The 23,694-nt window shown below is 37.9% G+C and overlaps 1 protein-coding gene across 3 annotated transcripts in view; it reads left to right on the top strand.

The window, feature by feature from the left end:
- Positions 1–21,010, top strand: part of npr1a (natriuretic peptide receptor 1a) — a 66,858-nt gene extending 45,848 nt beyond the window's left edge. For 2 of the 3 annotated variants that reach the window (XM_036145394.1, XM_036145396.1), the window contains 14 exons: positions 3,671–3,791; positions 4,916–4,990; positions 5,098–5,175; positions 5,280–5,384; positions 8,183–8,254; positions 9,171–9,330; positions 11,376–11,531; positions 14,341–14,509; positions 17,576–17,722; positions 17,836–17,959; positions 19,067–19,135; positions 19,229–19,403; positions 19,503–19,601; positions 20,637–21,010. In XM_036145394.1, the coding sequence (XP_036001287.1) occupies positions 3,671–3,791; positions 4,916–4,990; positions 5,098–5,175; positions 5,280–5,384; positions 8,183–8,254; positions 9,171–9,330; positions 11,376–11,531; positions 14,341–14,509; positions 17,576–17,722; positions 17,836–17,959; positions 19,067–19,135; positions 19,229–19,403; positions 19,503–19,601; positions 20,637–20,782 (1,696 nt within the window). In that variant the 3' untranslated portion in view covers positions 20,783–21,010. Of the gene's footprint in view, positions 1–3,670; positions 3,792–4,915; positions 4,991–5,097; positions 5,176–5,279; positions 5,385–8,182; positions 8,255–9,170; positions 9,331–11,375; positions 11,532–14,340; positions 14,510–17,575; positions 17,723–17,828; positions 17,960–19,066; positions 19,142–19,228; positions 19,404–19,502; positions 19,602–20,636 lie in introns of those variants that run through there. The other variant, XM_036145395.1, reaches the window with a different exon arrangement.
- The last annotated feature ends 2,684 nt before the right edge of the window (positions 21,011–23,694 follow it).

Genomic DNA, 23,694 nt, shown 5'->3' with positions numbered 1-23,694 from the left:
TCATTTTGTTTGTCAAGCAAAGCGTGGCCTGGGGGGACATTTGCTGCCCCCAAGCTCAAAAATGGTTCAAAGTTGGTTTTCCGGCAAATAAAGCTCCCTCACTCAGACACTTGTTGTAATTTTTTTAGGGTAAAATTTTTACTCACAAATTCATATAGCCTATTCTCAAATGGAAATGTTGAGGTGCTACACAAAGTCTTCTTCTTTTTTTTAGCCATATTTTTTGGGTATTAATCAAATATCAGCAAGTGGGGCCAAAAAACATCCAGCAACATTTTACTCAAAAACAGATTTGGTTACACCTGTTCATTATTTGGGTAGAAACAGCAAAGTTTTTTGAAGCAAGTTCCCATTTTTGTTCCTGGAAATAAATTAAACACATTTTTAGACCAGCTAAATAAAAAATAAAAAATTCAACCCAAATCGTTAGCAAACGACTTTTGTTAAAGTAAACGTCTGATACACTTTATTTAGGCCTATCATAGTTTATGCTATAATAGTTTATATTATCTCTTGTTTTATTGAAATATTGCATGTTTGTTTATTTCTACACAGATAAAAACAAGAATGGACAATAAAATTATTTGGTATTTCAGATTGGGGGGAAAAATTATTAACAATTAACTCCATGATGTCTCATTCTCCTGGTCCAAAGTGGTCCAGAACATGGAGAGAGATTTTAATTTTGCAACAGTGCAGTGTTGCCAGTTGCCTTCAGGGACGCTACACCTGGAAGTTACAGGTCTAGTGCCCCCTAGTGGTTAAAAGTTACACGGTGTTGCTTTAAAGATACATTTAATACAATTTCATGTATTTTTGGGTCAACTGGGATATAACAGGAACAAAATATGTCACTTTTTCTTCAAAAGTGTTTGCAGTAACTTTCCAACTGTCTGTGCCTGTCGTTCAGATTTCTTTAATGGATGTCGGGGGGCCACATAAAATCATTCCGAAGGGCACAAATGGCCCCCAGGCCGTACGTTTGACACCCCTGTATGTAGGGTACTTTTACTTAGAGTATTATTTTGCTTATTCCCAGATTAGGTTGGTATTGTTGAGATCTATTTCTGCTTGTTCTACTGCTTACAGACAGAGGCAGCACTTCCTACACTGCTGCCATCTGGTGCATCTGGATGTTTTGTTTTGTTTATTTTCTTCTGTCTGATTAATTAAAAAATGTCCTTATTTAAAGTTTTTCATGCTGTTTTTTGAAAGCTTGTTTCATGTGACTCAGCAACAAACACAGACTTTTACACTTTTACACATTTTCAAAGTCAATCAGAGCTCTATGATGGTGATTCTTACTTAAGTTAGGTCATTCTTTTTTTTCACATCCACAACTCTCTAAATATCAAACTTAAAAACTCTTTATGGTTCTCATAAAGATAGAAAATAAACAAATTTTTGTGGCAGTTCAGTCTCTCACAGCACCTCTCTCTCTCTCCATTTTATTTTTTATTTCTCTTTCTCCTATCCTCGTTCACTTCCTTTCTTTTTCACACATCCTCTTCCCTCTTTTTCCTCTTATGGCTTTTTTCTCTCTTTTCTTCTGTTCGTCATTAATAGAGAGATCACAGCAAGGCCCAGAGTCAGAGGATGGAGAATAAATGTTTGAAACGAGGACTCAAAAGGACCTAACTGTTTCCCTTTTTAACACAAAATATTCTGACTTTTAAAAAAAAAATCAACACTTTTATAACCAGTGTTGAAAGCTGAACTCATCTGCATGTGCAAATGTTTATAAAATACTAAATTCACTCACAATTTACTTGAGAATTAAGGTAGATAAAAGCTATTATTGTTGTAATTATATTAGCTTAACACTGATGTTTTATGGTAAATAAGGAATTATTTTGTTAACATTTATGGATCAATTTGCTGTAATATGTGACTATTTTTATCCACATATACATAAAAAACTGAAATGGGAGCAAAATGGGATTTAGGTTGAACTCTGGGCCAAAAATATTTTAAACATGTAAATTCAGCTTTGTCAACTTGTCCACTTAAAGGGTCAGAACAATTGCATAATTTGAATTTGAGATTTAGTTGTATGCAGTTTGTGTCCATCTGATTTACAGATAAAAAACAGAAATTCATGAGTAAAGTATAACTGAGCTGCACTTACATTTTTCTTTGGTTCTATGGGCCAATTTGTATTTTAAAATACAAATTTGAAATGTAATCAATGTAATCATTTCAAAGCTAAAATACTTTGAAATGATTACATTGATTACATTTCAAATTTATTACATTTAAAGTCTGAAGGAAGTAAAATTATTTGTTCGGGACCATTTATACACAAAGTAACTCTAAGTCCTTTACAGAAATGCAATTGAGCAAAGGTTAAAATGGCTTCAAAGCAAGAAATACATTAAAATTATAAAAGTAACAATTAAATTGGCAATTTAAATAACCAAAATCTGGTAAAAAAAAAACAAAAAAAAAAACAAACTATTAATCACCAAATTACCTTTTTGTTTTCGCACATATTGTGATTTCAGAGAGCATTGCAACTAAATACTGCTTCACAATTAGCTCTGGTCCCTGGATTACCTGAGGGGTCTGCACAGTTCATATCAGACAAGCAACGTTGTGTTTAGGTTTGATTCCAGTCAGTGCCTTTTTAAACCACCAACTACATCTTAAATGCAAAGTTTTTTACAAAATGGTACCAGTGCTGCAGGTTTCTGCATGATCTGTGTTCCTTAGCTTCACTGATTGCATTTTACTATTAATCTTACTTTGTATTTTTCATACCAAACAACAATGAATTATGTATTTTATGCCTTAAAATGGAAGAAATTCACTGATACTATGGAAATATTGCCACTATGAGACAAAGTAATTGTAATAAACTGTGGTAACACTGATATAAAGTTTTTATCATCACTCAACGTTTGGCAAGGAATGCTGTAGTTTTTGTAATCTGTGCCAGAAGAAGCTTTTCAACATTGATGAAAAACGAGCCTTGACGCTATTATCTTAGTATGTCTGTAACGAGCTGTCTGCAAATTACTTAAAATTTAATCTCAAGTACAAAACTTTTCCACAAACCTTCAGAGTATTTTCTTCTTCATTCACAAAAGTGCAAAGCTTTCAGTTCAAAATATTTTTGGTGCAATGTTTGCCCATACAAATGCTCTAAATACTGACCAAGCAAATTGATTTGTGAAAGACATTAATCTTGCATTTTAGTTAACTTGCTGTTTTTGTTTATTAACGATAATAAAGACGTCAAGCAAGAAATTTCGGTTGTGGCTGAGTTCTTTGGTAAAAAATAACCTATGGTTGCTGTTTACAGAGCAAATAGATATTAAATTTAATTATTGTGTAGTTCGACTTAATTCAGGTTGATATTTGCTTCTTTATGTCTGTTGGAAAAAGAATGCACAACACAATCTATGAGGAGTGCCGTAAGCTGTTTCTTCGTGAACAATATTTATTATTCTTATTCAAATTATTCATCTGAGCGGCTGCTGAAATCAGTCTGTGTCAAAAACTGTTTCCTCCTCGAAAATCGCTGAGATCCTCCATTTCTGTCTCTTCTCTCTGGTAAACTCTCCTGTCGCCTCTCTCAGTGTTTCTCTTTATTTTTTTAACACACACTAATACATCACCAGCTCTGCAAACACACGCACACACACCTGTCCTCCTGTCTGTTGGCTAGGAAGTTGAAGCTAGAGAACGAACTGGTCGCCCAGCTGTGGAGGGTTTCCTGGGAAGACGTCCAGATGAGCAACCTGGAAAAAGCCATCAGGAGTACTTGCAGCAGGCTCAGCTTGTCTATGGTAAAATGCTCAACGCTTTAGGGTTTACTACTGTTACCGTGTCTTACTTTATAGCATTTAAACATTGCAGATCTGAGGGGTTTGTTTCCACACCGTGGCTAGGGCTGTGCGATTTTGCCAAAAATCAATACTGTGATTTTAATTTAGACTTTTCTCTTCATTAACCACAAGCAACAAAAACTTCCCTTTACGTAAATATGTTTGTAAACAAGGACTATTTAAAACAAGAAATGTAATTGCTATTATTAATCAGAATATTATTATTCAAGAGAACAGCTTGTCGAGTTGGACATCAATCGTTGTTGCACATAAAGTGAAACCACCAGACAAGTCTATATTGACCAGTACTTAATGCTATGGTGAGATTCCTGAAAGCTTCTGGTTAAAAAAAGTATGATTATATAAACTCTAAAACAAATAATAAAATTAGATAATCTCACTGCTGCAACTCTCTGCCCTTCCATGTGGGGGAAATCCACTTTAAACATGTTACCAACACCTAAATGACGTGTTTTGGCCATTAATTGTTACGTAGCCAAAAATGGACATTGAATTTTTTAATTGCAAATGCGATTAAATGTTCAGCCCTGACCGTGGCTTTGTCTTTTGGTTTTCCTTACCTGCAGTACCACTTTTTAGCATATTTTGTATCATAACATTATTCCTAATATTATTTTATTATAGTATTTTATTTAAAAACTCCACATAAGACAGGCCAAAATGACAAAAAGCAACATAATTATTGGTTTCTCAACTATTTTACAAGTTGACTACTAAAACTGAGGTAGAAAAAGACTTCATTAGTCATGGGACATGAGAGGTGATTACTAATAATTGTGTTTTGTTTCTTAATTTTACAATTAAAGTTGTTTTTTTTCTGTACAGATGGTTATTAAAGTTAAATTCTGACCCACTTTTAAAATTATAGGTAATGTTGATTTTGTTGTCATGAAAAATTGTTTAGTTTAGTTTGCAGGTTATTATTATTGTTTGCAGGTTATTATTATTGTTATTTATTCATGTGGATTTTTTTACACATCATTGTGTACATCTTTTTTAACTTCTTCAGATTTTGCTACTTATGCAGATAATGATCTTATTTTTGATTTATGGTTTGCCTCCAGAAAGGATCAAACTATGGTTCTCTGATGACCATGGAGGGAAACTTTCAGATCTACACTAAAACTGGATACTACAAGGTGTGTGACAGTCACAATATATAAAAACATTTTGTGATGCTTCATACCATCATACAGTTACAGCGCCATGATTAATCAAATGAACATGAGGATTTTTGCCCCTTCAGAGTAATCTGGTTGCGATCAAGTATATCAACAAGAAGCGCATTGAGCTGACGAGGATGGTTCTGTTTGAGCTGAAGCATGTAAGGAACCGAGCGTCTATTTTTTATTTATTTTTTTAACTTTTGTGCCCTGATTCCAGACTATTGGAAACTTTGATGTGATTTGAGTCTCCTGTTTTCTGCAGATGCGCGACGTTCATAATGAACATCTTACTCGTTTCATTGGTGCCTGCCTCGAGCCACCAAACATGTGCATCATCACTGAGTACTGCCCCAGAGGCAGCCTTCAGGTAAAGCTCCCCCACTTCAGTACCGATGAACCCACTGCACAGCACTGTCACATCTATTTACCATTAATACGCATCTTTCTTCCATCATTATCCATAGATTACATTAGGTGTCCATGGGGATTCTTTTTCAATGTCATTCAGCAATTCTCTTTAGTTTGCCCATAGAAAAACAATTAAAATATGTATTTTTTAGCACAAATATTCCCTTTAATTTATTAAGACATTGACTGTTGTGTTGAGCTCAACTCTTCAACTAGATCTAGCTATTTTAACCATCTTCACATGCTGTTTAAAAAGGGACTAATTTCGCAATTTTTTTTAGTTTGCCCATAGAAAAACAATTAAAATATGTATTTTTTAGCACAAATATTCCCTTTAATTTATTAAGACATTGACTGTTGTGTTGAGCTCAACTCTTCAACCAGATCTAGCTATTTTAATCATCTTCACATGCTGTTTAAAAAGGGAGCACTAATTTCGCAATTTTTTTTTGTTTGCCCATAAAAAAACAATTAAAATATGTTTGTTTTTTTGGCACAAATATTCCCTCTAATTTATTAAGACACTGATTGTTGTGTTGAGCTCAATTCTTCAACTAGATCTAGCTATTTTAACCATCTTCACATGCTGTTTAAAAAGGGACTAATTTTGCAATTTCTTTTTAAATTTGTCACATAATACGTCATACTCTGCAACAGATTACCCTTCTGTCACTCCTTATAACTTTGAAGTTTCACCAACATGTTCACAATAAATCTTATTACTTATTTCAGGCAAACTGAATAAAAACATGCAGATAAAACGTGGGAAAAAACAAAACTCAGGGTTGTCCAAAGTACAACCCACGGGCCTCAGGGGGTTCTTGCAATGACTGTCTGAATGCAACTCAAGACAATTAATACAAATACTTAGTTTTTAATCTTTAGAGGTGGGATTTGCACAGACAAATTAAACATTTCCCGTAACTGAAAATGTTTTTTTATGTCTCTGATTAACCATGTTTACTGCTTTATTTCAACTTCATGGCAAATTTTATTCAAAAGCAGACATGGGTTCACCCAGTCAGTAAACCTGGCCAAACACAACAACCGCTCTTGATGAAAAGCAGGCCGATATTCTGTTCTTGTTGCAGATAACACGCTTAAAATAACTTTCTATGTCAAGAAAGTAGAAGACAATAACAAAATAAAAAGTTAACCTTTCTGTTTCAGCTTCACAATGATTTAAAGGTACATTTTCTACAGAAGAACTTTCATTTAAATAAGAACATAGAATATTTAGTTTATTATTTAGTTGGTTAAGATAAAAACGAAAAACAATTTTTGCATTTTGGCTGACTGGTTTCCTGGTTATCCAAGACCTGACTCTCAGATCTGCTGAAAGTACTTTTTAGGTCTTACACCACCACTGCTTAATAGGCAGCCATGGTTGGTGAAGAGACCTCAGCTGGGCTCAAAACATACTAAAAAAGCAAAGGAAAAATAAATTATAAGTGGTTTTAAGCTTTTATCACTAGGTTTCCAGAGCTTAAAGCTCAATACCATTTTGTAGAAACGTCTATGCATTTTCATCTGTTATTATTGCCTATATAATTTTGTGATTTATACACCTGGTCTGGTGTTCTGTTAGCTGTGACATCATCCAGGAGAGACAGATCATCCACTATTACCATATAACATAAGACTTAGACAACTTTATTTGTCATTCTGTATGTACAGAGTGCATACAGAATGAAATTTCGTTGCATACAGCTTATAGGAGTATAGTCAGATTACGGCATAAAAAAGATTCCTGGATCAATGTGTGCTTCTGTGCTTTCTGTGTCTCTGCTCTGTCTTCTTTAACCCTCAGTCGGTCGAGGCAGATGACCGTTCATTCTGAGCCTGGTTCTGGTCCCTCTCTGTTAAAGGGGAGTTTTCCTCTCCACTGTCGCTTCATGCTTGCTCAGTATGAGGGATTGCTTCAAAGCCATCAACAATCCAGACGACTGTCCACTGTGGCTCTACACTCTTTCAGGAGGAGTGAATGCTGCTTGGAGAGACTTGATGCAATCTGCTGGGTTTCCTTAGATAGGAAACTTTTTGACCAATCTTATTTGATGTTTTTTTTTTTTATCTTTTTTGACCAATTTGATTGAATTTGACTTTGTAAAGTGCCTTGAACAGTTATCTCCCAGCGCCGTAGCCTAGCAACCTGCCGGCAGGGTAACCTAGCAACAGCTGCTGTGGGCTGCGTTTGGGTTGTTGCCAGTTTGACCGCTGAATTTAAGAGCGAAGTGAGTTATTTTCTGCCCTGAGAGGACAGAGATGTTTTTAGCATCGTGGAGGAACATCTGCCAGGAGACCGAAAGCTGCTGCGTCCTCGTGCCGACGCGCTCGCTTAAAACGTCAAAAAGTAAAGCAGTGTTTGAAATAAAACTGCCTCCACCCTGAACCTTCAGAGTAGGAGAGGACATTTATTTATTTGATTTGATTTCCTTCTTGGATGATCTCCCAACTCAAACCTTCTGTGTCTGTACTCAGATGAGCTTTAAGTTGCATTAATTTCATGAACTGTAAAACATTTCCTCTGCTCCTGTGTGACTGCTGTGAAGCAGATATTACATCCCCTATGCCAGATATGATACTGATGGCACTGCCTCTGTGTGGGCGCGTGCTTGTTCAACTTCTCCGCATTGCCTTCGGGGCACGGCTTGTTAGCTGGAAAAGCCGCTGCATGCAACAGACACGTAGTAACTATCATGATAAAACGGTAAACATATAAGCCGAGATCAAGCTGCGGGTGTTTTTGTCTTGCAGGACCTGATGGAGAGCGACGGCATTACTCTGGACTGGGTGTTCAGATACTCTCTCGTCACTGATATTGTCAAGGTAATGACCTGGCTGGAGACTAACGAGAGTGCTGCTGGGTGGTGGGGGGGGGGGATAAGGACAGACCGTATCAATCAAACAGCACTTTTTATGTTCTGCCACCCCGAGCAGACGAGATGTGACATAACAGCTATTGAAGGACAAAAAAATTAATAAAACAAAACACAATGTTTGAGTTGCTGTATTTGTAAAAAACAAAAACAAAGGAATACTGTAAAAAAGTTCAATGGTTTTAATTCCTCATTTCAAAAAGTGACACTCATGTACTATATAGACTAATTACTAGTGTTGCACCGATACCAGTATCGGACGGGGCCATGATCCAGCACTAAAATGGTATTGGTATCGGCGAGTACCAACAAATAGGGCACCGATACCATTTTGATGTTTGTATGTCACTTAAACGCAGCCTTCTCTCTCCTGACTAGTATTATACATGTTATATAAGTTCATGAAAGTTGCACTATTTCGGCATTTGAGTGCCAAAACTCAGGGTTTAAAAGAGATTATTCAATTATTAATGTAAATTTACTGTCTTACTGTTGCACTACTATTATACGTGTTGTAATTTCACGAATGTTGCACTATTTTGGCCTTTTGAGAGCCAAAAGGTTATTCAACTATTGTCACCCATTCCAGGTAGGCAATAAAAAGTTCTACTACCTTAAGTAGTATGCAGTTCTTCATATACACACACACACACACACATCAATTTCAAACAGATGGTATCAGGGCCAAAAAATGGCATTAGCGCAACACTACTAATTACACATAAATGTCTTTATTTCTTGTAATCTTGAGAATAATAGCTTACAGAAAATGAGAATTACAATATTCTGAAAGTTGTAGCACGTTCACAGAAAGATGAGTGGAAGGGGAAAGTGTACCATTGTGTCATCTGACTGTTTCTGTTCAGGGGATGGCCTTCCTTCACAACAGCGTCATCGTCTCACACGGCAACCTGAAGTCCTCCAACTGCGTGGTGGACAGTCGGTTTGTGGTGAAGATCACAGACTACGGGCTGCAGAGTCTGCGGACCAGCCACTGCCTCGAGGACACGCACGCCTACTACGCACGTATGAACAACACGCACACACATGCTCACCTACTGAATGTGAGGATGACATGCAGCTATGTTTTAGGGCTGGGCGATAATTCAATAACAATATATATCGATCAATAGACATATATCAATGAAAAAGGTAAATAAAAAGTACAATAGAATAACTGTTTTCCTTCCTTATGCATTCAAGTCATGTAGGTTAATATTACAGTCATTAAATCCTCCCAACCAATCACAAACAGACCCAGGAACCAAGCTCCGCCCCCTTCAAAGAGTTCAGAGATCACACGTTCTTTTTTTCTTTTTTTAAAACTTGCAGTTTTTGTAAAAAGTTGGTTGAATGAAAGGTTGAGTTTGAATTCAGTGTTTGGGTGTTTTATATATAAAAATAGGTCACTAAACAGCAGCATAAAAATAACCAAGGCTGCACTTAAAATATATGTTTTGAATTTGTTGATAATTATCGATATCGATCAATATGATTTCTATTTTATCCATATGCTTTTTTTCTATATCGTCCAGACCTGCTATTTTTGGTTAGGGATGGATAAAGCCTTTTTACTTCGATTGTTTGTGATAAAAGAACGCAAGGAAGTGTGTAACCGTTTGCAGTTTGAGTCAAAAAGTTGTAGAGTCACATTTTTTGTATTTACAGCAGGAAGTTTATTGGGGCAGAATGATTTGTTCTTTGCCCATTTTCTTTGCAGAATAGCTCAAACTCTATTACAATAAACGGCTACGTTATGATTTTAACACTCCATTGTACCTCTGGCTGTATGTTCAGGTTCATCTTCCTACTAGTGGGTGGACCTCCTCCCCAGTTTCAGATTTTCTTCGACCTCTACCAGGTTTTTCTTACAGGATTGTCCTGGATTTAGCTCCTTTTGTCTTCCTATCAGCTATGACCAGCTGTCTCTGTTGAAGAAAAGCATTCCCACAGCATGACGCTACTAAAAAAACTATGTTTTACCAAGAGGATGCTGTGCTTAGGTTGATGGACAGTGTTGGTTTTCCTCCTCGTAGAGCGTTTCCTGTGTTTAATTTTCACGTACATGGGTTGTAGCATGCTTTAAACACCATGTCTAATGACTTTTTTTCAACAACAGATTTCTATACTGCTACTCTTCAATAAAGGCTGATATTTTCAAGTCAACAGTCTCTCAACAGCTTAATTTACATTAATTGGGTGATTTCTTTTCTTTTTTTTTGACATGCCACACATTTTATTTACTTTCTCTTCTCAATGGAACGAAACAATAACATTTGAAATTAGTCTGCATTTTGTTCACCTCATTATTTCAGTAAACAGACTGCAGTGTTAATCAAAATAGCGACATTCCTTTGCCATGTTTGAATATATATTTTTTTATATATTTTTTATTGGAGCTAAAAGAGGAAATAAAACAAATATATACACACACACACACACACACATATATATATATATATATATATATATATATATATACACATATGCACACACATATACACACACATACATAAAAGCATACATATAAAAATATATAGTCACATATACGTGCGCATGCATGATGCACCTTTTGCTGTGATCACACACAAATCTATACAGTCAGTACAATACTGCCAAAGCTTCGTATCAAAGTAAAAATTCCCACATTACAGTCCAGCAGTTTCAGCCCCTTTTTTGTATTTTTTTCCCCCAACAAGAAAGAAAAAAGGAAAAGAGAAAAGAAAAAACAACCCCCCCCCCCACCTCACAATTGGGTGATTTCTTAAGATAATACATTGCACAGGATTTCATTTTGGTGTGTCAAAGTTAAACGGGCAAGATATAAATAAGACTTATTTGTAAGAAAACATATCAACAACATTTTATCAACTCTTAGCTTTTATTAATGCATTTTGTAAATAAAAATCTTCATTTAATTGAAATTGCAGTGAATTAAAGACGCTTTAAGTCGTAAAGTGACTAAATGTTTAAGGCGGTTTAGATTCTTTAGCTAGGCACTGTAACAATATCACATTTTTCAGAACAGTTCCAGGTTTTGTCATTAATTAACTGCCTAAATCGTTGGACAGGAAAGCTGTGGACTGCTCCTGAGCTGCTGAGGGAGGAGTGTCCGCCCGCCTGCGGGACCCAGAAGGGGGACGTCTACAGCTTTGGTGTGATCCTGCAAGAGGTTGCTCTGCTAAAGGGAGTTTTCTACCTCGACCCGCACTCCCTCTCTCCCAAAGGTCAGTGTTGAACCGCAGGCGGACCCGAGCGCAGCACTAATCTCTGAGTTGAAACATAAATGCAATGAAAACGTTGTGCTGTTTACATTCCTGCGTGGCAGCTTGATGGGCCGCCGCCGTCGGCATGTCGTTAACTCATCAGCCCTGACCCTGCTCGTGTCAGGTGTTATCTGGACTTCTGATATAAGCATGTCTTGTCAGCTTCAGCAACAGAAAAATACTAGCTTTAATGTTCTTAAACGTCCCAATAACTTTAAATCTTAAGTAATAAAGAAATGGCTTGTTTCGCGCCAAAATAAAATTGCAGGGCTTGAAATTGGAGCCTAGATATGATGAAATTAATAGTGAGATATCTCCAGACCTATTTAATAAATTAGAATATGATTTAAAAGTTAGTTTTATTAACTCAGTTCACAGCGTGAAACACATTATATAGATTAATTAGACAGACTAATGCTTTCAAGCCTTTATTTCTAGTAATTACAATGATTTTTCCACGATAAATAATAAAAACATGACATATAAGATTAAAATAACACATCATACCAATAAAAAATAACTTTTTAATCCAGAAATGTGGGTTTAACACAAAAGTATATTATTTTCAGGATACATTGTTAATCTGAAAACCTATTTTATTTTTATAACTTAACAGCTCTTGAACAACAATCAAGAAAATTCTCCTCGATGGAGAATTTTCAGGTTTTTTATTTTCCTTTTCCATTTACTATTTATTTTATTATTATTATTAAATTCAATAAAATTTTATTTATATAGCACCAATTCATGAAACTTGTCATCTCGAGGGACTTTACAAAGTCAAAATCAATCTTATTATACAGATTGGTTAAACATTTCCTATATAAGGAAACCAGTTGATTGCATCAAAGTCCCGACAAGCAGCATTCACTCCTGGAGAAGCGTAGAGCCACAGGGAGAGTCGTCTGCATTGTCCATGGCTTTGCTGCAAACCCTCATACTGAGCAAGCATGAAGCGACAGTGGAAAGAAAAATCACCCATTAAAAGGGAAGGAAAACCTCCAGCAGAACCGGGCTCAGTATGAACGGTCATCTGCCTCGACTGACTGGGGTTACAGAAGACAGAGCAGAGACACAACAAGACAGACAAGAACAAAAGCACACATTGATCCAGTATTCTGTTCTACATTATTATTATTATTATTATTATTATTATTATTATTATTATAATTATTCTTTTCCTGTTTTTTAACAAGGTACATTTTAAATTATGCCGAATATATAATTTAACCTGACTCCTCCCCTAGATGACTAGGGGAGGAGTCACCCTATATCTCTAAGGGAGAGCCCAGACACACTACGGAGAAAACTCATTTCAGCCGCTTGTATCCGGGATCTCGTTCTTTCGGTCACGACCCAAAGCTCGTGACCATAGATGAGGGTAGGAACGTAGATCGACCGGTAAATCGAGAGCTTCGCCTTTTGGCTCAGCTCTCTCTTCACCACAACGGATCGGTACAGCGCCCGCTTCACAGCAGACGCTGCACCAATCCGCCTGTCGATCTCCCGCTCCATCTTCCCCTCATTCGTGAACAAGACCCCAAGATACTTGAACTCCTCCACTAGGGGCAGGACATCCTCCCCAACCCGGAGAAGGCACTCTACCCTTTTCCTGGCTCTCACCGTCAGTGGCAGCAGACACACGGACGTGTGGAGTTTTCACTGTAACCGCCACCTTGCCTCGACGGGTGATTTTCAGGTTTTTCATTTTCCTTTTCCATCCGGATCATCATGACCACAATCATCACTGTGAAAACTAAAACATACAAACACTAAAGTACAAGAAGACGAGCTCATGATACAAACAAGAAACAAAACGTACCTCGCTGCTCTCACCGGGGGAATGCAAATCATAGATTTGTCTTTTACACATCAAACAATATTTGAATTCTGCTGACTTTTGTTTTCCAGCCATTCGTTAGTACAACCTGTTGCTTCCAGCTTTTATAAGGCCGGCCCGGCCCTTACTGGCTATGGCATCCAACGAGGTACAAAATAAACAAAAACAACTCGCTGAAAGCTATAAATACCATTCAATCAAACGACAAACATCAATTAACATACATATACAAGTTGGAAATTCGTTTTTAAATAATTTACACAATTCATTAGAATAATTTACTCTGTTGCAATTTTAAATAACTCTACTTGGTGTAATATGATTTTGAGAATATTATAATTTACATTGTCAGACGCAACTGGATGCACTAGTATGCAAAAAGCAAAAACACCTACAGTAGATTATATGATGTTGATAAATCTCTGCAACTTTCAGTGTTTGCAACCAAAAATAAAAAAAGGTGAAAAAGAGGATAAGACAAATATAAATAAGCTTAAAGTGATGCAGCCAAGGCAACGCGTTGTAGGATTTAAGTTAATCAAACTGATTCCTATTGAGTTCCCTAGTGGGAAACATCCAGGTGGGTTTCCAGCGCAACGAGAGCTTTAAATATTTATCAGTAATCAGCCGTCAGCTGTTTTGGCTCATAGGTGGAGAGGAAACATGTTTCCTGTTTACATTCAGCTCCTTTTCTTAATTTAATGTGGTTAACATGTCGTGGATAAGGGCATTGTCACATACCACTCAGCTGATTAAAGACATTTACCTGAGGCTTTACAGGACATGTTTCCTCCAGAGTTGGTAGCTCTAAAAGAAGTTTCAGCCACATTTATGTTGCATTTTATAATAAAGTATCGTGAGAGTTCAGGATATATTCCTTTCCCCATCTAACCTTTTATAACCTGATCTCCCCGTGTCCGACGCTCGCAGAGATCATCCAGGCAGTGGTTCAGGGTGGCGTCCCTCCCCTCCGTCCCTCCCTCTGCTTCCACAGTCACAGCGAGGAACTCGGGGTCCTCATGCAGCGCTGCTGGAGCGAAGAACCAAGCGAACGGCCCGACTTTAACACCATCAAGATCCTCCTGAGGAAGCAGCACAGGTAAACAAAGCAAGGCGTAAGAAATTAAGTTTGCTCGTTTCTATTCAGGTGTTTCTGAATTAATTAGAGCAAACTGATTTATTTTAGTAATTCAAGTTAAAAAGTGTATTTCATCATATAAACTTAACACAAAAAGGAAGAAAGTGGATCATTTTTTTTCTTTGTTCCAACAATATATCTTGGCAATAAATCGTAGCGTATTCAAAAGCCTGTTTATTTCAGGGCCACGTTTCAGAAAGAATGGCCCTTCTACCCTGAGTAGAAAGCTGCTACTCTGAGTATTTCTACCTCACGCTGTCATACTCAGTGTTTTCGGTTTCAGAACAGGTGATATCAATCTGGTAACTAAACTCAGCACCGGAGTATGAAACAAGCCCTGATCAATGGAACGCAGATAACGTGATTCTCCATGTCAACGGCAGGAAATAAGAGGCCTGGAAGTGCGCAATTCCTGAGTGGGATTAGAAATCTTTGAAGTAGGCATATGGAGAATATTAAGCCATAACTAACAAGAAGAAACAACACTGTTGCTGCAGAAAAAGAGAGTTAGAGGCAGATAATTGTTGAAAAGGTCAATGCATGAGTGAGATGAGAGATATTTGACGGACAATCAAAGCTTTATTCTCACACTGCACTTATTCAACAACCATTGATTACATGTTTACATGTCTAGGTGCATTGAAAGGACTTGGCAGCAAATATTAGTAAGCAAATAATAGTATGAAAGTAGAGTTTAATCAGGTACGGTCCGGTTCTAACTTATTCTTATATTTAACTGTACTCAATTAAAGTATTATTTGGCTATAATCAACATTTGCACTTAATGATGGGAGTTATTGAAATAACTGATATGTTCATTCATCCTTTTTCCAGAATTTGGCTTCACCTATCCTTCTAAAAATGAGTTGACACTGATTTTCTTGTAGGTGTATAATTTGTGCCGGCCTCACTTTATATTAATCATATAGGCTATATTTATATTTTAAGTTGAAGTAGAGGTGGTGTTATTTCAGTGAAGCCCTGATGGTGTTGGGGGAAAATATATGAATGAAAAATTAGAGCTGGAAGTCTTAAAATGTGATACAGAGTAAATTATTGCTTTCATTCTGTGTAGTTATTTTATTAATCTAGTGGGTCGCTGACTATGAAACACCTATAAACTCAACTATAACTTAGAGCAACAGTAACATTAATGACAGGGCGACATACGGCTGCCTCTGAAAGATTTTTTGCATCACCTACGGTATTAAAAAGTTGCTATTGGCAAAAAATAAATAGCAGCACAAAGAAATTGTTCAGAACTGAGAGCGTCCCCTCGTTATAGGAGCGATGTGGGGGCTGAGAATATTGGGATAAATCAATGACAGCGACGGAAAACGGTCACTCTTGAAAACATAATTAACCAGAAATGATAACACATTTAATCATAGTCTGATCAGCCTTGGTCTCCAGAGATTTCTGTGGAGTATTTGAGCTCCAGCATGCAGGCTCATCCAGAAAAGGATTCACCTTCTCCAACACTTCCTTGTGCAGATCTCAGCTAAAAAGGAGTAAAAACTCAGAGTTTGCCCAAACACCCCTGCTCGGTAGCAGGGTTGTTTCACAGAGTAATTTGTTGTCATAATTTGACTTAGTGTAAAGGCTTCTGATGTTTCTGAAACGTTAAAGTCAAGGTATGCAGGAATTTACCCCAGAAACTACTCTTAATATCCGCTAACCCGGCTTTCTGAAACGGGGCCAGAAAAACAGGTCTTGTCATCATTGGAAGCAAAATTTATGCATTTACATATAGAAATGTTGAGATGACATTCTGCAACCAGGGGAAATCCCATATCTCCACTCAGAGGGGCCAAGCCTTCTCTTTCAAAATACAATTCTCAACCTCAGAAATAAACCGGCTTTCCAACTGCATGAAAGTTATTGTGAAACTTGTATTGTTATTAAAAAAACGACCGACTGAAAAAATTGTATATGTATATGGTTCAAGCAGTTTTATCTTTTTTATACAGATTTTTATTAGGAAGTAATGCACATTACAATAGAAATGTATATCCATTTCACATTGGGTATCACGGCATCTCTGTATAATAATTAACAACATGTACATATTGACACCATAGAGATAATGTGAAGCATTTTTATCTTTTAGGTTTTTTTTGTTATGGCTTACATCTTATAAAAAAAGTCAATTAGAATATCATATAAGACCAAATAAAAATGTTTTAATACAGAAACGTCATATTGTCTCCATGCGCATGGCTTACACAACCATGGGGAACCTGATGACTTCTGTCCAGCATCCTCCACAGAAAAGCCATTGCTAAAGCAGCTGGCTTTTCACAGAGTGATGTGTCCATGTATATTAAATGGAAAGTTAAGTGGAAGGAAAACTGTGGTTGAAAACAGCATGTTTTTTTTGTTTTTTTTTTTACTTCACTAGTTCTGAATCACAGAAAGCCATGATATCAGCAAATATCCATAATTGAGAAGCATATCTGCTATCAGCTGATTTGTTGATTGTTAAAAACAATTCAGCCAGTTGCAATTGGTTGTGACGCAATGACTCCATCCGTCGTCTATACTCTGGTGCCTTTCTCCAGTGGTCAATGGGCGAGAGGCGATCCATCACAGAGCAACATAGAGACAAACTGGACAAACCACTAATGCACACACTCTCCCCTAAGGGCAATTTAGAGAGACCAATTAACCCAAAAGTCATGTTTTGGCCTGTGGGATGAAGCCAGAGTACCCGGAAAGAACACAGACATGCATAGGGAGAACATGCAAACTCCATGAAGAAAGATCCCAGGCTGGGATTTGAACCCAGGACCTTGTTGGTGCAAGACAACAGAGCTACAAACTGGAAAGTCTCAAAGTAAAAAAAAAGAAAAAAAAAAGAAAAAAGGGTTTCCTATGACAGAAAAATGTAAAAATGTGTTGTAAAACTTATTAAAAAATCTGTATCAGTGTAGACCAACAAAGAAAAAAAGTTGAATGCAAAAAAAAAAAAAAAAAAAAAAAAGAAGATTTCTCATGTTCTGTGTTGTTGGGATTTTGTGTTTTTAGAGGTTATGGTTCCAACATCCTGGACAACCTGCTGTCTCGTATGGAGCAGTATGCCAACAACCTGGAGGAGCTGGTGGAGGAACGAACTCAGGCCTATAACGAGGAGAAACGCAAGGCCGAGGCTCTGCTGTACCAGATACTCCCACAGTAACTACCCTTGACTGTCATCTCAGTTAAACTCTTTCTAATGTGTTCCTACGACAGCGTGCAAACATGAGGCGCTGTAATACTGCTGGAATGCATCTCTGTTTGGGTTTCAGCTCTGTGGCCGACCAGCTGAAACGAGGCGAGACGGTTCAGGCCGAAGCCTTCGACTCGGTCACCATCTACTTCAGTGACATCGTGGGCTTCACCTGTCTGTCTGCAGAGAGCACGCCCATGCAGGTTGGTAGCAACCATGAATCAGTGCTGAGCTGGAAGGAGAAAAAGGGGAGAATATCTGAAGATCAGAATCAGGCTGACATCTAGTGGTGCAAAGGTCGTAATTACACCCCAGACTCACTGGATGTCTGGTAAAAGCAGTCAGACCTTTGCAAAGTGATGGACAAACATAAGGTAGTACATAATTGTGAAAATTATTTGAGGCATAGTTTGTAATTTTTTTTATAAATAAACATTTAATCTTCTCTTACTCTGAGACCCCTAAATAAAAACCAGTGCAAACTATTACCTCAGAAGTCACATAATTATGAATATATGCAGCTGTTCTGTAAAAGCCTCAGAGGTTTCATGAGCAAACAGCATCATGAGGACTTTCTGGCCTAAATCCAAACACAACCCACCTGGTGGTGGCAGCATCAGGATGTGGGGATGCTTTAGTTCTGCAGGCACAGTGAAACTGGTCAGAGATGATGGGAAGGTGGAGCTAAATCTGGGACAATCCTGGAGGAAAACCTGTTGGAGGCTCTGAAAAACTTGGGGTTGGGGTGGAGGTTCACCATCTAGCCACATACAGCCAGAGCCAGAATGGAGGGGTTTAGATTATGTGTTAAAATGGTCCAATCAAAGTCCAGACCTGCGTCTAAACGAGAAACTGTGGAAAGAATGAAACTATGAAGGAAATGTATATAATGTGTATTTAAATTATTTCTAAAATCACCTATTACTTTCCTTAAATTTCACCATTACACACTTCTTTTAAAGTTAGACCCTTATAAATCCAGAAATATGGGATCCCCTGAAAAATAAATGTAAGAACCACAAACTTCACTTATGGTTTATATTAGAAAATATAGTTTCAAGGTGTGTGAAAATGTTTGTGAGCCAACAAACCTCCATGTTTCTGTTGAATTGCATTACATTTCTATCTCCTCTTCTTAATTGAGAGAATTCTTTGCATTTAAATTTTTTTTTTAACGTCAACACTGTAAGACAAAAAATTGTCTGTAATTGAATAAATAAAACAGGAACTTTTTTGGTGCCTCTGTCATGCAAGTATATTAAAAATAACTGAGAAATGATATATTGGTTTGAATTTGTGTCTATCTGCAGGTTGTGACCCTGCTAAATGATCTCTATACGTGCTTTGATGCCATCATCGACAACTTTGATGTTTACAAGGTGAGAAAAAAAAGTTTCGATTCAAATTTCTTCTCCGGGACCAGCAATTTTGGCTAACTGTGGTTAAAAATTGGTTTAATCTGGTCTCTTCAGGTGGAGACGATTGGGGATGCCTACATGGTGGTCTCAGGTCTGCCGGTGAGGAACGGTAAACAACACGGTCGGGAGGTCGCCCGGATGTCTCTGGCTCTGCTGGACGCAGTCGAGAGCTTCAAAATTCGACACAGACCCGACCAGCAGCTCCGTCTCCGCATCGGCATTCACAGCGGTACAGCTGCACCCTGGACACTCTCACGCTGAACAGCATTAAGCTACACACAATTACTCGAATGCATTAACATGTTGGTGTTTTTTTTTTTTTGTCTAGGCACCGTGTGTGCAGGAGTGGTTGGCCTAAAAATGCCCAGGTACTGTTTGTTTGGAGACACGGTCAACACAGCGTCACGCATGGAGTCCACAGGAGAGGGTGAGGCCTGCAGGAGATCTCACAGAGCGCATGCAGCAGTTCTTAGCAAACCTCAAATGCAGTTTTACTCCCACAGCATTGAGAAACTAGAACTTCACATAACACATAACATATTGCATAAACATAATTAAGCAAATTACCCTGCTGCCATCAGACTGTTGAACTGCTGGAGCTATAACTGGACTCTGTATCACATGTGTCCTGCATTGTTTACATTTCTATTGCTGTGCTGTGAAATCACTGCTGCACTTTATCCTGAAACTATCCTGCAAAGTTACTTTATTCTGAAATCCACTGCAATTCACTGAAACTCTCAAGCTGTATGCAAACAAAATTTCGTTCTGTACGCACTCTGTGCATACAAAATGACAATAAAGTTTGTCTAAGTCTCTAAATGCAAATTAAATGTGTTTACATAAAGGTGCTTTTTTTCTGTTGCACAACGCTGCGACAGAATAATAAATAATTCCACATTTGTAAGTTGGTTTTCCCAGTTTCCTTGCAATAGGCTTATAACCTTTAAGTCCATCTCTAAAAACATTACATAAATCTTTTTTTATAACCAGAAAAAAAACTGCAGGTGAGGACAATACTTCAACCGCTTTTAAAGATGTTTAACTTTATCCTTGATTTTTCACCAATCCTCTGTCCTCTGCCATATAATTTGAAAATTGTTTGCTGCAAAGCAAGAATGTCGCAGTTTCTAAAATGCAGGAGAACAATGGGCTGCAGGATGAGCTTGAAGCAAAGATGCAAATCAGTATATGCAAAGATTTCTTTGACATCTGCAACTTGTGCGTCAAGGTTAACAAGTTTTCTAAATGAAAGCAGAGGAGCAGGGATCCCTAAATGCCTTAACTGCCCCTTCCGTCCTCATGTCTCTCCTGCCTCCTCTACTTAAGTCTCAGGACGTGGGATGTGAACCATGAAAAAAATTAGTCAGGGATGTACAGAGTTAGAAATGGGTTTATTGGAGAGGGAATTCATTGATTTATGCTGCAGAAAGTCTAATGTCAGACATGTGTGTTCTCTCAGCCTTGAAGATTCACGTGTCCGAGGCGACTCGTCAGGTCCTGCAGGAGTTTGGCAGCTTCCAGCTTCAACTCAGAGGGGAGATCGAAGTGAAGGGCAAAGGACGCATGAGGACGTACTGGCTACTGGGAGAAGATGAGAAGAACTGACACGGATCTGACGGTTGAGAGTCAAACGTGTCCCGTCTCCCCAGTCGCATGGCCATTTCGGCCATTGAGGGACAAATTAGCAACTGACTGATCCAACCTGGTTTCTCCAGAGATTAACTGTAGAAAAGAACAGATACAGACAAGACGAATGTTTCACTGTAAGATAAAACATCCAAAAATAAGTTGTGTAAGTACAAATTAAAATGGTTATTGTTACTTTTGTTCAAATGTCTCCCCGTGCTTTTCTTTGTGGAGTTTCCATGTTTTCCTCAAGGTCCAAAAACATCCATTTGGATGTTATTTGGAGATTCATATTTGCCCTTGAGATATAGGCATAACCTCAGACCAACTTCCTTGTACCGGCTGCAGAAGAGCATCCCCACAGCATGATGCTGCCACCACCGTGCTGCACCGAAGGGACGGCCTGCTTAGGATGACGTCTGTCTGGTAGTTTTTCTCCCTCTAGGCTAAAGAGATTCATTTTTATCTCATCTAACCAGCACACTTTCTTCCACATATTTGCTGCGTCCCTTACATGGCTTGCGTTTCATTTTACACAGGACTTATTTTGCCTTTCTTCCTGTAGCTTTTGTGTTTCTTTGTAACCCTTCAATAAACGGCAGATTTGTGGATTCCACAAGCAATAAAAGAACCTGTCGGTTTTTCCCGACTGACCTGTGGATGTTTGTAACTTCTGGTAGGTTTCCTGTTCCGTAATTTTTCCATTTTCTGATGATGGATTGAGCAGAAATGTGAGATGTGTAAAGTTAGGGAAATTGTTTTACAACCTAATCCTGCTTGATATTTCTCCACAGCTTCATGTCTGACCGGTCTGCTGTGTTCCTTGGTCTTTGTGTTGCCATTTGTTCCCTAGTGCTCTCTAACAAACCTCTGAGCCCTTCACAGAACAGCTGGATTTATGTGAGGGATTAAATTACTCGGAGGTGGACTCTGTTTACTGATTAGATGGCTTCTAAAGACAACTGCTTGCACTACATTTTATTTTGGATATCAGAGGAAAGATGGCTGAATATTTATCAGTACCACATTCATGTATCCCTCCCCCACTAATTTTCTTTCCATTTCATGTTCTATTTTGTATAGATCTATGAGATAAAGTCCCAATAAAATATATTGAATTTGTTGTAATGTTACAGAATGTGGATTAGTTTATAGGGTATGACTGCATTTGATAGGCACCACATCAGGGTGTGTGTTCTTGTATTTGCAGCTGAGTCAGAATATTTTTGTGCATTTTACTAAAGGGAGGACTTTTTGTGGGTGCCGCCCATTTCATGCCATTGCCCCAAAGCCACTTCAGCATGCATACCTAACTGGCCTCTCCATTGGTTGGTTCTATTGAAAGAATCGCTCCAGCTTTAAAAGCTTTAGGAAGGCTGGACAAAGTCTAAAATTTCTTGCAGCTGAAAACATGTTTTTTCGACATATATCTATATATCTTTATATATCTATATATAGATACATAGATATATGTAGCTAAATAAAGATTAGTTGTTGTCACTGTGCTGATAAGGTGGTAAAAGAGCCGCTTCATCTCAACTTTGAACAGAAATTATTGCGTTCGCGCTCTGCCTTGCATCATCGCTCGTTGGGCGTGTTTTTACAGGGGAGGGGAGGGGCTGTCAAGGTACTTCATAGAGGGGCGGATAATTATCTTTCTACGTAGAAATATGAAGACCGCTTGCTTTGCAGGACAAGCAGGGGCTGCTTCTCAGAGAGCAGACTTCACAAGGATTACTCAGATATGCATGAATCAAGCAAAGGACCACTTTGGCCATGATTTTGATGAAGGAATAGCATCATAACATGGTTAAAAGCTGGGAAAAAGTTGATGTTGAGTCATATAGGCCCTTTAAAGTGAAGTTGACTGTAAAACTTTGCTTAGAAACACTCAAAATCCATCAGGTAACCAGGAAAATATTACCAGTCTGTTAAGCCAACAAGATGTCTGATTTAGAGGATCAAGAACAGTAAGATTTAATGAATAAAATGTGTTTGGAACTGTACACAAGAACAATAACTCTATCTGGTTAAAGTCTGCTGCATCCCAGTTGCTCTAAGGAGGGTTTCCGCAGGTTGTTTCTCCCAGCTGCTGTTAGACTTCATCATCTCTGCTCTTCACAACGGTCTCAATAACTGTTTATATCATCCTAATGGTTGCACAGGTTCTGATCGCATCATTAACCATTTACACTGTTCCCCAGATAATAAGGTAACTTGCACATGCCTTATTAGCTACTTTGGGATGCTGCTGCGCCATCACGCACATTGAAAATCCTAGTATCGTGTTTTATGTAAATAGGCTGGAGTCTTTTCCACTGTTACTATTTTATTTTTTCCACTGTGCGATTATTTACCCTGGTATTTACTTTTATATCTTCTACTCTTAGTGTTTTCTTAGAGCTAATTCTACATTAGACTAGTTTGATCTTTTTTTTTGTTTGTTTTTATTTGTGTGTATACCACTGTCACGCCCAAATTTCCCCACTGGGAAACAAACCATGCAAAAAAAGCACAATAAAGGAATTTTTATTTTGTCTTATAAGTGTATGAATCGTCAACATATAAACCCCCAGTTGACAATATGAGAGTCATTAGTCATCTTCTAAAACATCTCACAAGGCTGGAACATAAGGAGAGAGGGATGTTTGAGCATTCCTCTTCACACAATCTCTCCTGATGGTCCAGAGACATCGATTATCTCTTATGGTCTCTTCCGCTCACCCTGTAGGTTTACTAAAAGATTTAGGTCCGGTGGACTTAAATGGACAAGAGAGAAAGTGGTCAGGGTACTGGCACCTGCCACATGATTTTTAATTAAAAAATTACTTTCTTTTATCAACATGATCATGGCGCCAGGAACTGTAAGAAAGGTTCCCGTGGCCTTTGGA

The sequence above is a fragment of the Fundulus heteroclitus genome, chromosome 13 (genome assembly GCF_011125445.2).
Source record: "Fundulus heteroclitus isolate FHET01 chromosome 13, MU-UCD_Fhet_4.1, whole genome shotgun sequence".
Taxonomy (NCBI): domain Eukaryota; kingdom Metazoa; phylum Chordata; class Actinopteri; order Cyprinodontiformes; family Fundulidae; genus Fundulus; species Fundulus heteroclitus.
The sequence above is the reverse complement of the archived record's forward strand: the minus strand, read 5'-3'. Positions and strand labels throughout refer to the sequence as shown.